The 14,131-nt window shown below is 33.1% G+C and overlaps 1 protein-coding gene across 1 annotated transcript in view; it reads left to right on the top strand.

Moving 5' to 3' along the window:
* LOC119189197 overlaps positions 1 to 13,808 on the top strand; it is a 99,896-nt gene extending 86,088 nt beyond the window's left edge. Inside the window, exons 2-3 of the mRNA XM_037438250.1 lie at positions 553 to 766; positions 13,696 to 13,808. Coding sequence (XP_037294147.1) covers positions 553 to 766; positions 13,696 to 13,808 — 327 coding nt within the window. The remainder of the gene's footprint in view (positions 1 to 552; positions 767 to 13,695) is intronic.
* Positions 13,809 to 14,131: the final 323 nt, after the last annotated feature.

The following is a 14,131-nucleotide window of genomic DNA, read 5'->3' as shown; positions in this document are numbered from 1 at the left end:
TAATACCACTCCCTTATTACATATTATCCCCTCTATTATTGGTAGGGTTTAAGCGCTAGTCCATCACGCTGGCGTACTTAGTGCGGCAAAATTCACATACGGGGTCATTTTGACATTGCGTTACTAAATTAAACCACATACTTATCTACTTGAAAATAACACTTTTTAATAAGTTATTTGAGCCGTAGATGTAGAACAAAAAACATGTAAGTTTCGAACAAAATAAACACTAATAAAAAGTCATTTTAATTTTAATGCCACTATTACTACTCTAAGAGAATTCGTCGCCGCGGAAACATCATACTTTCAGTCACAAATACACTCACGCACACGCCATATTCACATTAAACTACAAAATGATAAAAAAATTAGAAAATTAAAACCAGGATTTTTGGTGAAAGCATTCGTTATTCATGGATGATTTTTGGCACACTGTCGGCAAAGGTACGAGTATGTGGTTTCATTTAGTAACGCAATGTCAAAATGACCCTGTATATTCTAAATTCCTATACTGTTTACAAATGACTAAAAGTAAAATATTCCGGTCTCCAGGTGCACACGAGTCGGCTGCCGCTGCCGACGTTCTCGCCGCGCGCGGTGTTGATGTACAGCGCGGCGGTGGCTGGCGAGGGTGCGGTGGCGTTGCAGCTGCGGGAGGCGGCGCCGGGCGAGCTCGACGCCACGCGGCTGCACGAAGACAGACTTGCCATCGCCTGCCACGAGCCAGAGCTGCTCGCTGATCTACTGCATGCTGCTGCTGAGATCGGTGAGTATTTTATACAGGAAAGATTACTGCGTCTAATGGTTGAATGGCACCAAGATTGATTAGGGATACTTGGCGAGGTGACATTATGTCTTCTTTAAAAGAGTCCAGAGTTATTATGGTTATCATTAGGTGTTGCCATAAAGTTGCATATATCATTATTCTGTTATTCAAAGAATAACAAACACTCTTTGTATTCTTTTATTTCAGATCAAGAAATCTTTATCAGAATTATGAAATATTATGTATTTGCAAAACATAGTACGTACCGATAATTTCCCAAACCTAACAAGACTTTTTTGCTACATACGCCACGAGTCATAACAATTGGGAAAAACTGTTAAAAAAAAACTCCACAAGTAGAAAATTGGGTCACAATAATTCATTGCCAATATTCGTACCGGCAACTTTACAACCGTAAACCAATAACGAAAACTCATAAACAAAAAATATACGACGCACGGGAAAAAAGCAATACAATTGGCATTCAGACGTCGCAACAACGTTCAAGTTTTGTTTTACGGGCGCTGAAGAATCATGAGAGGTTTCCACGGCTTGCTTTCCCGCCAGAACGCCGTGTTGGCTATTTTGAATTTCAAATATCGAATTTTGCATTCGGAACTGGCATCGAGCATCGGCAACGCTGGCCGGACAGACCGTTGCCATTTACTATGGTAACCATTTAGATCTTACGATTGTCGCGTTCTATGTAAATTTTTTCCACATAAATCTAGTGTACGCGCGTGCAAATTGCTCGAATCTGTGTTAACAAAAACTGATTTAGTTCCACAGATAGTGTAAAATATTGTTATTTTCGCTCGATAATAAACTTTAAAAATGTTACAGCCGCAAAAATGTAATCAAATTTTATTCATAGTTGTTTTAAAAGTCAACACCAATTGCGCATAAAAGAAAAATACAATTTTAATACTCATATTATATTCAGAGGTATTGGGCAATATTTTTGTATGTGCATAGTAATAATGTTATACGAGTTTCTCGCAAACTACAGCACAGTAATAAAATAAAGACAATAATCGTAACAGTAAAGTATACCTGGTTATGGATTCCTGACATAAACATCAGGCGATCAGCTTACGTCCGTCGAACATCACCTTCCATTGTTCGACTTCCAGAATTAAAGCAACATATGTTAAATTAACCATTCATGAAAATTAATTCTCTCGTAATATACCATTTATATTTTATTAGGTTATGGAAAAGCTTCGCTGTAAGTATTGAATAAAAATTTCGGGCACATAATAATCCGCTTTAAGCGCTGTATTGAATTTATCATTACGATTTCAACACATGATAAGTACTTATTAAAAACGGTCAGATTTGGTAATTACAGTATAACGTGGTAGATTTAACATACAAGAAAAAAGGTCGACATTGAAATGAATAATGTTATACGAACTATTACTACAGTAGTGAGTGACTTTAAATCACATAATAAACAATACAACAGTTTTATCTAGGAATTTACTTTCAATTTAATCAATAAAACGTCGCTTGGCAATCCATGTCTTCATAACTTAGTGAAGCAGTGTTATCTAAAAAATCTCTACAATAAACTTAGCCAATTTTCGCTGTAACAATATTAATCACAACTTAAATGTCGTATGTCCGTTGTTCATTAGCCCCGAGGGACAGCCTCGCACAAAGCGTCAACTTGTCAAAATTCACCTCGAGACTGTCTCGATTTAACTTAAAAATGCAAACTCATGCTAACGAGCTCTGAAGCCTTCTAATTGAATTATACCTCCTTAAGTGAACGATGAAAATTTTGCTTTTATTATTGAAAAGCCAAATTGGAAATATCCAACTGTCGTGAGTTTCAATTATGGAATTGTTTTGGATTGGACAGGGTTTATTGTTTCTTAAATGTTTTCAAATTGGGTTACGCAGATTTTTTTATATGCCGAGTGTTTATAGAATTTCTAAAACTCAATGCTTTACAAACTGTGTATTTACCAATGACTTCAATATTCTTATTAGCTACATTTTTAATATTCAACAGACAATTCTTAATATTGTGGTTATATATCGACAGAAATCAACCAGATTCCATTAATTTCTCTTGTTCATTTCCCAATATGAAATAGTTTGTACCCTTTTCCAACTATTTTTTAACCTAAAAAGACCTTTTGACAGCATATCCTCTCCCTCAAAACTTGTCAAGGTCCGCTTAAATTCATAGATCGTCAAAAAGTCGTATCGTCATATTCGCACCATGTAATTGATACTCTGACGTGTATGGGCGGTTTACATTGCGCGCTAATGAATCTTGGTACTATGAATTAATATTGATATTGATTAAACCACTAATTAACAGCGTCTTGTGTTACACTCTTACTCCTATATTATAAATAATATCCGAACGTAGAGAAGCTGTTTGTAAATAATGGATATTCATATAATTATGTAATTGAATCGTCAGAGCCAAACTGATCAGCGTAAGTATTGTGCGATTAATTAGCGGAGTAAGTTTCAAATCATATTAATTTGCAATGTCAATATACGACAAAATTTGTTCATGGAAGTATACACTCATAGCGTTCTTAAAGGGGTAGACAGTAGTGTAACTTGTGCATCGATTCGCTAAGTTTTTTTCATGCCAAAAGTGATAGATCTTGTGATTGCCACGGTAGAGTACCAAATAGATTGAAATATAAATATTTCTTCTTTCTTGTTATTATTGGTTAAATATCCTTTAATATATTTATTTTAATGGAAGTTAACCCTATTTTTTTTTTGTTTATTCTGTGGCTTAAAGATATAATATGTTGCCATTCTAATCTTACTTCCTTGGATAATAATAATAAATGCGAAAGTATGTGAAATATTTGCAATATTAAATGTTGAGAATTTGGATATTTGTTAAAAATAAACATAAAAATCTCTATATATCTAATAGATTTAGATCTAACTTCAATATATAAGTAGAGCAAGGCTTAAATTATATACAAAATAAGTATTATCCCGAAAAAATGTACAAGACTTATTCCGCAAATAGATTTCCACGCGGGCACCATCGCGTGAAGAGTTTAAAATAAGACCTCGTCTACAGCGATACTTTAATGTTTTTATTATATACTTCCATCCTATTTCTACAGAAAAAATAATGTACGTTATACATGGGTTTGTATGAAAATTATTGGAACCGTCAATTTCACCTGCTGTGCCCTCGAGCGGTAACAATTTTACCCTTTTGAAAAAGGGATTTTTTCGAATGGCAACATAAAACGAGTGTTCGACAGAGTTAACAATGTTAGTATCATTGAAAAGTCCCGGAACAGTTTATAAAGATGCCTGCAATGGCCTCGTGTTTTAAAATACTTAAACGAATATTGAATAGGTTTTTGTAATAATTATGTACGTTGTTATTGATTTTAATTCAATGAATAGACCGTTCAATTTCATTTAAAAAATTCGGCCATTGCTTTTAAGATTTTTTTAAAATGAAGCCCTAATATTAAGTATAAAACATGGGAATTAGTTAACTTTCGTTTCAAAACTTTACCGAATCAATAAGAAATATGAGTAGAAAATGAGATAAAATAACAATAATATATAAAAAATATTTATAAGTCATCCCGCCCAGAGTCAGCAAGAAAATCCATAAATGGTAAGGTCTTAAATAAATAGCAGTAGCGGAATGTTTTATCATCGCCGCAACTCACGTAGGTAAACATCCGTGGACTCCATGAACCAATCCCTTGGGAGTGTTTAATTAACATATGGTAAATAACATCATCCCTATGTGCTCTGTGAACTTCACAAGTTTTATAACTTTGCGTCGCTTTATAATAAGTCATGTGATACTTAGAAAAAACTTTAGGAACTATTTGTTATTATGATGCGATGGGACGATCATTAAGTCTGTGTTTTATTTGATTTAAGATAATATATACTTTATGAGGATTTTATAATATCGCATTAAAACGAATGGAAATACAACGGTGATGTAGTTCTGTATAATTAATTACCTACAAAACATAATATGAATACGGATTTACGTATGAATCATGTATTATATGAATTAAATAAATAAATAAATATAAAATATAAATATAAAATAATAATAATTGTATGTTTTGATTTTTATAATTGTACTTTTATATATCCCAATATTGTTTAACCATGTCCTATTAAAATAATAACATATTATATTATTTATATTCAAATAATATGGTATTACGAGAATCATTTAAACCTCGTACGAAAACAATATTATTATTGTTACTGTAATTTAAATTCTTAGTTGGCTCATTCTTACAATCATAATTTACTAAATATCTGCAATATAAATTAATGTTTACCTCTGTGGTTATCTAGTAATTAGTAGTATATTTCCTAATCGATATATTCAAATTACGTAATCAATATTTCAATAAACTTGATGTAATCTTAAATAGACTACTTTGAACGATGTTAATTCAAAACGAAATAACAGTAACCGGATCTCAATTTAATCTAATCTCGGATTAGCTCCATTTATCTAATCGGACCTGAGAAAAGTTCAGAATCCGATCTGACTACGAAATCTAAAATCCCGCAGGGTTGTACAAAGTAATTATTCTAGAGATAAAATCGGAGTACTTAGGATTATGAATGTATTTATTGGCTATTCCTCTTACAAATTAAAAAGAAAATAACCAACATTATTATATATTATTCTTTGTGAATTATCGCATATCTGAGAAGTTCTTTATATGAAGTTTGAGGGTGTGTGAAGTCTACAAAACCGCACTAGGCCAGAATAGTGGACTAAGGCCTAAAGCTATTTAGCAGACGAGGCCCGTGCCCAGCATTGGGTAAGTACATAAAACAGGGCTTAAATTATTATTATAATCAACATAATGATTAAAATCATATAGCAATATATATATTATTTAAATTTACATGTTGCGATCTAAATATTATATTTAAAAGTCGTGTAAGATGAATTGCATCGTATAAGTAAATACACGTAGCGCCCGCGCAAATTATTTAACACTGAAATTAAATAATTTTGTGTCACATCCGTGGGAATCAATAGAGAAGCACTTCGGATTTTCAGACCCAGAATACTCATTTTCGCGACAGCTTTTTACGGATCATGTCACAAGCGGTCGTTGAAAAGTTTGCTGCCATATAATACCCCCTAGACAGAACATATCTACAGAACAAAGGTATTCATTCTTAGCTATAAACTTGCTAACAAGCTCCGAAATTATCCTTTCAATAATAGATAATCCAGCTACAAGATATTTAAAATGGATATCGCAAGTAATCAAAGTATATTACGTTTAAAATTTAAAAGGTAGTTTTGCATAGTCCATGTAGCAGGAATACCTTAGCAATAGGCACTTACAAAGATGAATTGTCACTCCTGTAAATTGTTTGTGATTGTGGATCCCGGAGTCAAATATCATTCGGTCTTTGGCACGATAAACAAAGAAACCAGTGAGTAGGAACGGTTTATGGTTATGGAATAAGGAAGTTTTTCTTTAGAAACCTTGGACGTTTTTATAAGCCAACTGAAGTTTATGCTATCTACATTAATATTATCTGTTATCGAATCTTTCTCATAGATTACATATTATAATTTAACATGAAGTTATTTGTTACAAACTTAAATATTATTGTTAGAGAGACCAATATTTCATATACTATCAAAAACAGTTGTTGAGATTTGTCTCGCTTTTTCAGCTTAAAGTATGAAGTATGATTTTTAAATATTACAAGTAAAATTAGTTACGTGTGATAATTATTTTGAACAATGGATCGAACAATAACGTAGTGTCTACGATTACAAACTAAAATTATAAGTTTTAAAAACTAACTACATCCTAATCAGTCATTGTAATACTTTAAATAAGTCGTCTTTTAAAATTTAAAACAGGTCTACGTGATAGAATGTTAAAGTGTTAAGTACTAAAACAAATAATTGTCCACAGAACCTGTCTTCAATAGTGTATTTATATGCAAATGCAATTTAGAAACAGCAAGAGTATTCATAGCTGTTGCATCGCTTAACGACATCCATCGATATTCGATGAATCACCCCGATATCAAAGTTTAATTCTTTTGGCTTCGCTCCAAATATTTGCATTCGTATTATTTACTCTGACGTCACAGTTCGCTATACTAAATCTTATTTTATTACGTTAAACGTAAAACTGTTTATGGTGCTTAATAAAATTATAAAATTGGATTAGGTACGTTTGTTTATAAAGCAGTCTGTCGTTAAATGGTTCTGAGATAAACCAAAACTAAAAGGATTGACAAACTTCACATCTCAATGAAAGTAAGTCATGACAAAATAGTACAAATCATTGTGAGAAAAATAATTTAAGAATTATCAACTGGGAAATCATATTTTTTCAAAATAGCAGGATAAAATGTGCAAACTGTAAACTACTGAACACAGAAACCAAATAAAGGAGTATAATATTGGCTAGGGATATATTGTGTTAAGTCGGCGAATGTCTATACACACATCTATCCTGAAAATCTGAACAGAGCTGGTAGTTTGCTGGTGGTAGGATATATTTGTACCCACCCAGATAGCGACCATCGTTCATGTGGTGTTAAAACACGCCGTAAGCCCAATTAAGTATGTCGCATTCCGGAATCAGACTATGTATATCCGATTCCAAGAGGCCGGCATTATTGTATCAACTGTCGAGAGGTAATCTCTCTCGTCAGGCGATATTCTATTACACCCCACTTTACTTACCATCAGATGCAATGGGGTCACTTAGCCTATAAAAAATCAATAACCCCTCAGAACGTGTTAACGTCATTTCGAAACAATATCGAACAAGTGTGGCACAATAAAATAACAATAAACAGCAAACGGGGATAAAGAATCAAACTTACATACGTATTTTTATTTCGCTAACAAAATGAAATCAAAACGGATGTTTCCTGTTTATTTTTGTTGGAACGGAAATTTTCAAATGCCCAATGTGATTAGCTCACGCGTGGCCCAACGATCCGCCCGCATAAATTCGCAGTGGCCTGTTCCTATTAAATTTTACGACAAACACGAACCCTTATATAACTTTGTTAATAAAGGATGTATTTTGAAGATACATGTTAGTTGGTTTCGACTGAGGCACTAACTGTCTTGAACTATTTAAGCCTGAATATGATAAATCATTACTGTTTTCGTGTTTCGGTGGATAATTTTAATTGATGTGGGTGTTGTTTTTTATTATGTTTGGTGTTGGTGTTAACAAAATCAGGTCAAAGTAAGGCCCACATAATTCTAAAACTGTCATAAAATTATTTCATAAACAAAATAAAAATAATTCTTTGACTAAATTAGAACATATCATTAGATATTACAAAATATAATAATAAAAGAACTAGCGTATACTTTTATATAATCTATATACTAATATAAAAAGCTGATAAGTTCATATAAACACACTAAACTCAGGAACTACTAAACGGATTTTGATTTTTTTCACTAATAGGAAGCTACTTTCCTTCTGAGTGCTTTTGATTACTTTTATCCCAAATAATGTTTCTACAAAAGCTAGTAACTCATATAATGTGAAACCCTGTTTATGGTCACCATACTCATAATTTTATTACAATAATTATTAACATTATAGGCATCAAAATACTAAATAATAAAATTCAATTACAAAATATACTGTGTAATTTTAATAAACTTTTCCACTAATATTCAAACAAATCAGATCACAAGTTTACAACGCGTTAGCACAAACATACTGCACGGCGTGTAACACCCATTGTTTGAAATGATAATTCATTTTTGGTATTACAAAAGGTGCAGAATAAAAGGTTATTTTTATTTGAAATGGCCCGTCAGAGTGAGTGATGTGCCTGAAGTAAGCCGAGATAAAAGCCCTGTCGGCCGGCCCTCGCGCCCTGGGCGACGTGTCCTCAGCTATCTATTAGCATATTGTCTTACGTCCTTCTTACTTTTATTTTTATATTGCATACATATTCATGTCTTTGTGTATTTTATAATGAAGATCTGTTTTTGTAATTTACTATACTAATCTTAGGGTAGATTATTGAGGTTTTGGAAAAAGACCATACGCTATTTCGGCAAATTAAAATGCTGCATTAATACCCTCAAATTGTGCAATATTTTTTTGATAATCTATGAGAACGTACTTCCTCACTTACTTGCACTTACTGCACGCCAAAGCACACATGATTTGTTAACTAATCTTTACCGTCTAAGTATTATGTTATTTAAGTTAAAAACATTTTTCATAGTACAATATTCTTAACATTAAGGCTGTAAAAAGAAATTCAAAATGTTATCAGATGTCATAATTGTCTCGGGCAGATTCCGTCGCCTTGGACAAGGAATAAAAATGAGCTAGGAAAATGTATTAGCGACTTTGTTATTCTGGTTTTTTACTCTTATAATCATAATGAGACTGGTTGGTCGAGTTTTGTTTTAAGCAAAAAGTAGTTCAAGTGTGGACTAAGTTTATTCTTAAATCATATTATGCAGTCGCATTTCATTAAGCTCTGCATTGTACCATGCTGGCCTTTATTTTAATTGGCATTCTTTCACTTATAATTTAGTGTATTTAAATATAACTTCTAGAAATTTGTCACATTTATCAGAACAGGTCTGATGATTACGTATTTTAAGAAACTAGGCTACATTTGCTTCAATTAAATTGAAACTACCTAGTCTCAAATAACTGTTCTACTAAGTACACGTATTTAGATATATTTCCAAACACTAAGAATAGATCCATCTTGTCAAAATTATTAAAACCAATCTATGACAATCATAAAAGCCGATGTATTGAAAAAATATTGCAATACACACACAACATCACGCATTTATGCCCGGAGGAGTATGCAAAAGCAACCAGAGCACCCACTTTTCGCCAAGTGTGTTTCGTCTCATGATGTGATAGGAGAGGAGTCTATCGCCATATCGGGCACAAATTCCAGACTCCAGGTTGATACTGAGCAGAAAAACCCAAACATCGCTTTGCCCGACCCGGGATTCGAACCCAGGACCTCAGAGCACTGCAAGAACAACTACGCCACCGTGGCAGTCTATCCACAAATATATTGAGGCGACGTCAATAACGTTTGAAGGACATTGCCTGTCTTAATTATGACATAGAGCTCAAAAAATCTCCACTAAAATAAAGTTTAGAAGTAAACTAAAAGTCAAGTAGTACTTTGCGTAACAATAAGTTCCAGCAACTTAATCTTTTACGTCCTTTGTGTAAGATATAAAATTCTTTCTTTATGTGAAATACCAAAACAAAGTACTGCTTGTTTCTGAACAATGTTTTAGGACGCAGTACAAAAATAAAAGTGATATACAGGTCATTTTAAGTACATTAAGGTTCATTTTCGTTCGTAAGTATTAAGAGATAAGCTTCAAATAATGGTTGGGTCGTATTTAAGGAGCGGTGTCTCCAAACTTTTTTATATAAAGTCAAAGCAGAACATAATATGACTATTTACAAGAAATCAAGATTGAGAGCCTCGTGATCTCAAAGAAGAAGGAGAAGGATTCTTGAGAACAGGCGAAAGAATTTAATGAAGTAACGAGACGCGCAGTTTATATTAAAAAAAATAGGTAACAAAAATAAATAGTTTAAATATGTTACATAACTAAGTATTATCCTTAAAGATCTACATAGTTGTGTATCAATGTGTTTTCAGGGTTACTATCTTATCTTAATACAAAACAGCACGTAAATTTTTGGTAAATGTGAACTTAAAATCTTTCCCTTTTCTCAGTATGCGTTAAATCAGCATAATTCTTTAACAATAAATCCACTAGTAATAACGCTATCTTAACTTTATTGCAAAGTATTCCCACTTCTCGCTTAACTAAGAAACTCCTGAAGTCTTACAGAACTTAATGATGAGATCACAAAAAATAAAGTTTTAATTTCAACTAGCTGCATAAATTAAATTATATTTAAATAGAGAGCGGAGTTGGCTCGAGGCAAGTTAAGGAACTTAGGCAAATAACGTCATTTGTTCATTTCAGACTCTCTTTATAATGATGACGTTTTATTTGCACTTATCTTTCTACTAAGGTAGCTGTGAACATTATATTTAGGTGAAACAATGGAATTAATCTTCATACAGTTTGTGTTCACTAAAACGATGTAGAATAGACCTTATAATCATCGTATTAAATCCTTAAGTAGTTAATGTGTTTGAAATTTGACTAAGAAGGTAATAATAAAAGCTACAATCATTATAATTTAGTTATCACTTCTTTCTATAGGTAGAGAAGAATAATTCCCCTTACACAAAACCATTTACTCATAGGCAAATAAAAGCGATAGACAAAAACCCATCCAATATAAACTAGAAAAAAGCAAAGCTAATTAAATACAACGTCAACGTTTTTAGACGAAAACATAACAAGGGCCAGTTCGTGAACAGCAGTATTATATCCCGACTCCAGCTGGAACAAAGGGTCGGGGCGGTTTCTTCAGATAATAATTTAAAGAAAACTGCGCCGGACTTTTTTTCATAAAACACTCGCGAAAGGAAATGCGGGATCATAAAGTTGCAAATGAAGTAATATCGCGCACGGGTTGACTTACTGCCGAAAACTTAGCCACTGCTCACATTGTTACACTGTGGGCTACTTCCAATTTGCATGGGCTATTTAATTAGTGTCATTGAATTAAGCTGAATAAAGTAAGAGCGGACGGAGCGCCGCGACGGGACCGTTGCCTCACTTTGTAATTAATATTGACCATTCCGTACAAACTTCCTTACTCATTGGCGAATTCCGCTATAAACTTATTTAACTATCTGGCCAGTCCAACTTTGTTTACAATATTTGAACTATTCGTAAAGAAGCAAATAATGCACTTGATACATTTTTGTACGAAACTTTAAATTGTTCAACATACGTCAGCTGGATGTATTGAGGGATATCAACCAATCAGTCTATTGCCGTTCACTGGTGAACATAGGCCTCTCCAAGTTCACGCCAAACATTGGGGGATATTGTGGATAATCATTTATGAGTGATTTATCTGTTACAAAAGTTTCACGCGGCCCGAGAAATCGGACCTTGTTGCAAGAATGATGCAAATTTATTAGTAACGACTATTGTTCAATACGATATTATATTTTCCTTGTGTTGACTTTTAATCTAAGAGTTAGACTATCGTATCGTATCGAGATATTTCGTCCCAACCGATAGAGAAATTTATGCATTTATTTCTAACAAACATCCAAAAATCTTTACTTTCCAATTTCTTTTTAAATGACTAATTCTCCTATACCGTAAGTGTAAAAATGGCCTTAGGTTTGATTTAATTCAATGTTTTCTCGCGACCGCAGTCAGTCTATATGAATAGTTTTATTACACCGCGCCCCACGCGCCGCGCCGCGTCGGTTGACTTTATATAGCGTGCCGCATTTGGCGCCAAATAAACAACATCATAACAGAACACCCGCCACAAAACCGCCACCATTTTTTTGTTATTTGGAACAATATTTGTTGATTTGAATAAATAAAAGATTGACACCTGTCCTGATTTGACCCAATTCGCATTTATATGAAGTAAAATCTTATTATTCGACATATTGTTTGAGTTATTTATCATAATATAGATATTCTATATTGATGTGTGTATAAAGATAACTATGATATAAAATAATTCCTAAAAATAACATCCGATTTTGCCTGTTTTAAACTGCATATCAGTATTTTACGACATAGAAAAAAAGTAAGAAATGCACGTGTCGAACAAAATCAAATAGTAGATATAATGACTATTCTAAAACCAATGATTTTAGCTACGATTCCGCGAAGCGAGACACAAGAGATAGCAAAACAGAAGCTAGTTTCTTCCCTGCATTGCAAATATTTGCATGACCCGCAACTATTTGTCCGAGACTGAATAGTACCCGCTTATATTTTACTGTCAAACGACTTAATTGTGAAACGTTTGCTAAATCTGTGAAGATTAGGTTCATTGTTGTGTATCATCTATAATTTATCTAGGTATAAAGTCACATTTTGTATTTATGAATACTTTTATTGACTTATAACTAGAGAAAGTTAAAACTTGATAATTTTTCACGCGTGTGTTACACTAAACACCTTCTAAATTACAATAGTTTTTGAACAAACGATTGTATGTTTAATTCTATCAAACTACAGTATGATATTTCTTTATTTCATACATAAACATAATTAGAAAATAATATAAAATAAACCCCATCCTATTTTACTAAACATAATATAAACGTAGTTATAATGCCTATCCGAGACAACGTTAATATTTGAAAGCTTTTACATGAACCATAGACGACTCTGCAATGAAACTAAATGATAATTACCAAGAACAAGACAAACAGCTGCTAATAGACATTTAAGTATCGCGGAGAGACGCCAAATCTTACATATTAGGGAGAGATGCGCAGCTCGCTCGGGAATAAGGAAATTGCTCAACTCCCATAAATTATTTATAAGGATTCGAAGCTGCACAAGTTTTGAGAGCTCTTTGGTATTTCGTTGAGCCTCAAGTCAGACACTCTCTCAAAACAATTACGCCGTCTAATACTTTTACACTGTTGTGAGCGAAATTAACAAAGAAAAATATACACTTTTGAGTTTTTTTCTCGTTTTGCGCCGGAGCTCTTTGACACGACGCAAATTTATTTCATCTTTGCGAACCAACTTTTAGTTCATATAATTTAATTTTAAAGCAATGCTTGCATTCCTTGTTCTTCATTCTTCAGCGGTCCACTGCAATACAAAAGGCCTTTGCACAAACTTGAAAAGACTTATGTAACTTATTGTTTTAAAAATTCTTTGACAGCGTATACTTTTAAGAAATGAATACAATATTTTAGACAAAGTTAGTTTTGTTAAACAAGTTTGTCTATAGGAAGGAAGCCACATACAACTTGCTAATCAAGTTTCTGTATGACAGACGGCGAGCACGATGGGCTCACGGCTTTTTTGGGTGCCGCCTCGCCGGATCTGGCTCTGGCATCCGACGCTTCCGACAGCCTGCCCATGCCAGACCACGACAATGGTACGTAGTTTCATGGAAAACAAAACTAACTTGTCTGCTGGCTGGAAATAACAAAAAAAAAAGAATTTACTGACAAATTAACATCACTAATAAAATAACTAATAAATGTGTTTCCGTTTATAAAATATATTAAAAGAAAACATCGAATATACTTACTTAGTCTGGCCATAAATACTGTTACACTTAATTATAAAAAAATATTACATTTGAATTTCGAATCTGTCATTTTTATACGATTGTTCATTGTGTTTTCTCATTTTGGCGCCAATACATTGTAAAATATTTTGCGATATTAAAATGGTGTGGGGTGATAAAGAGAACCGAATCGCTG

Source organism: Manduca sexta, chromosome 13, assembly GCF_014839805.1.
Source record: "Manduca sexta isolate Smith_Timp_Sample1 chromosome 13, JHU_Msex_v1.0, whole genome shotgun sequence".
Classification (NCBI taxonomy): Eukaryota; Metazoa; Arthropoda; class Insecta; order Lepidoptera; family Sphingidae; genus Manduca; species Manduca sexta.
The sequence above is the reverse complement of the archived record's forward strand: the minus strand, read 5'-3'. Positions and strand labels throughout refer to the sequence as shown.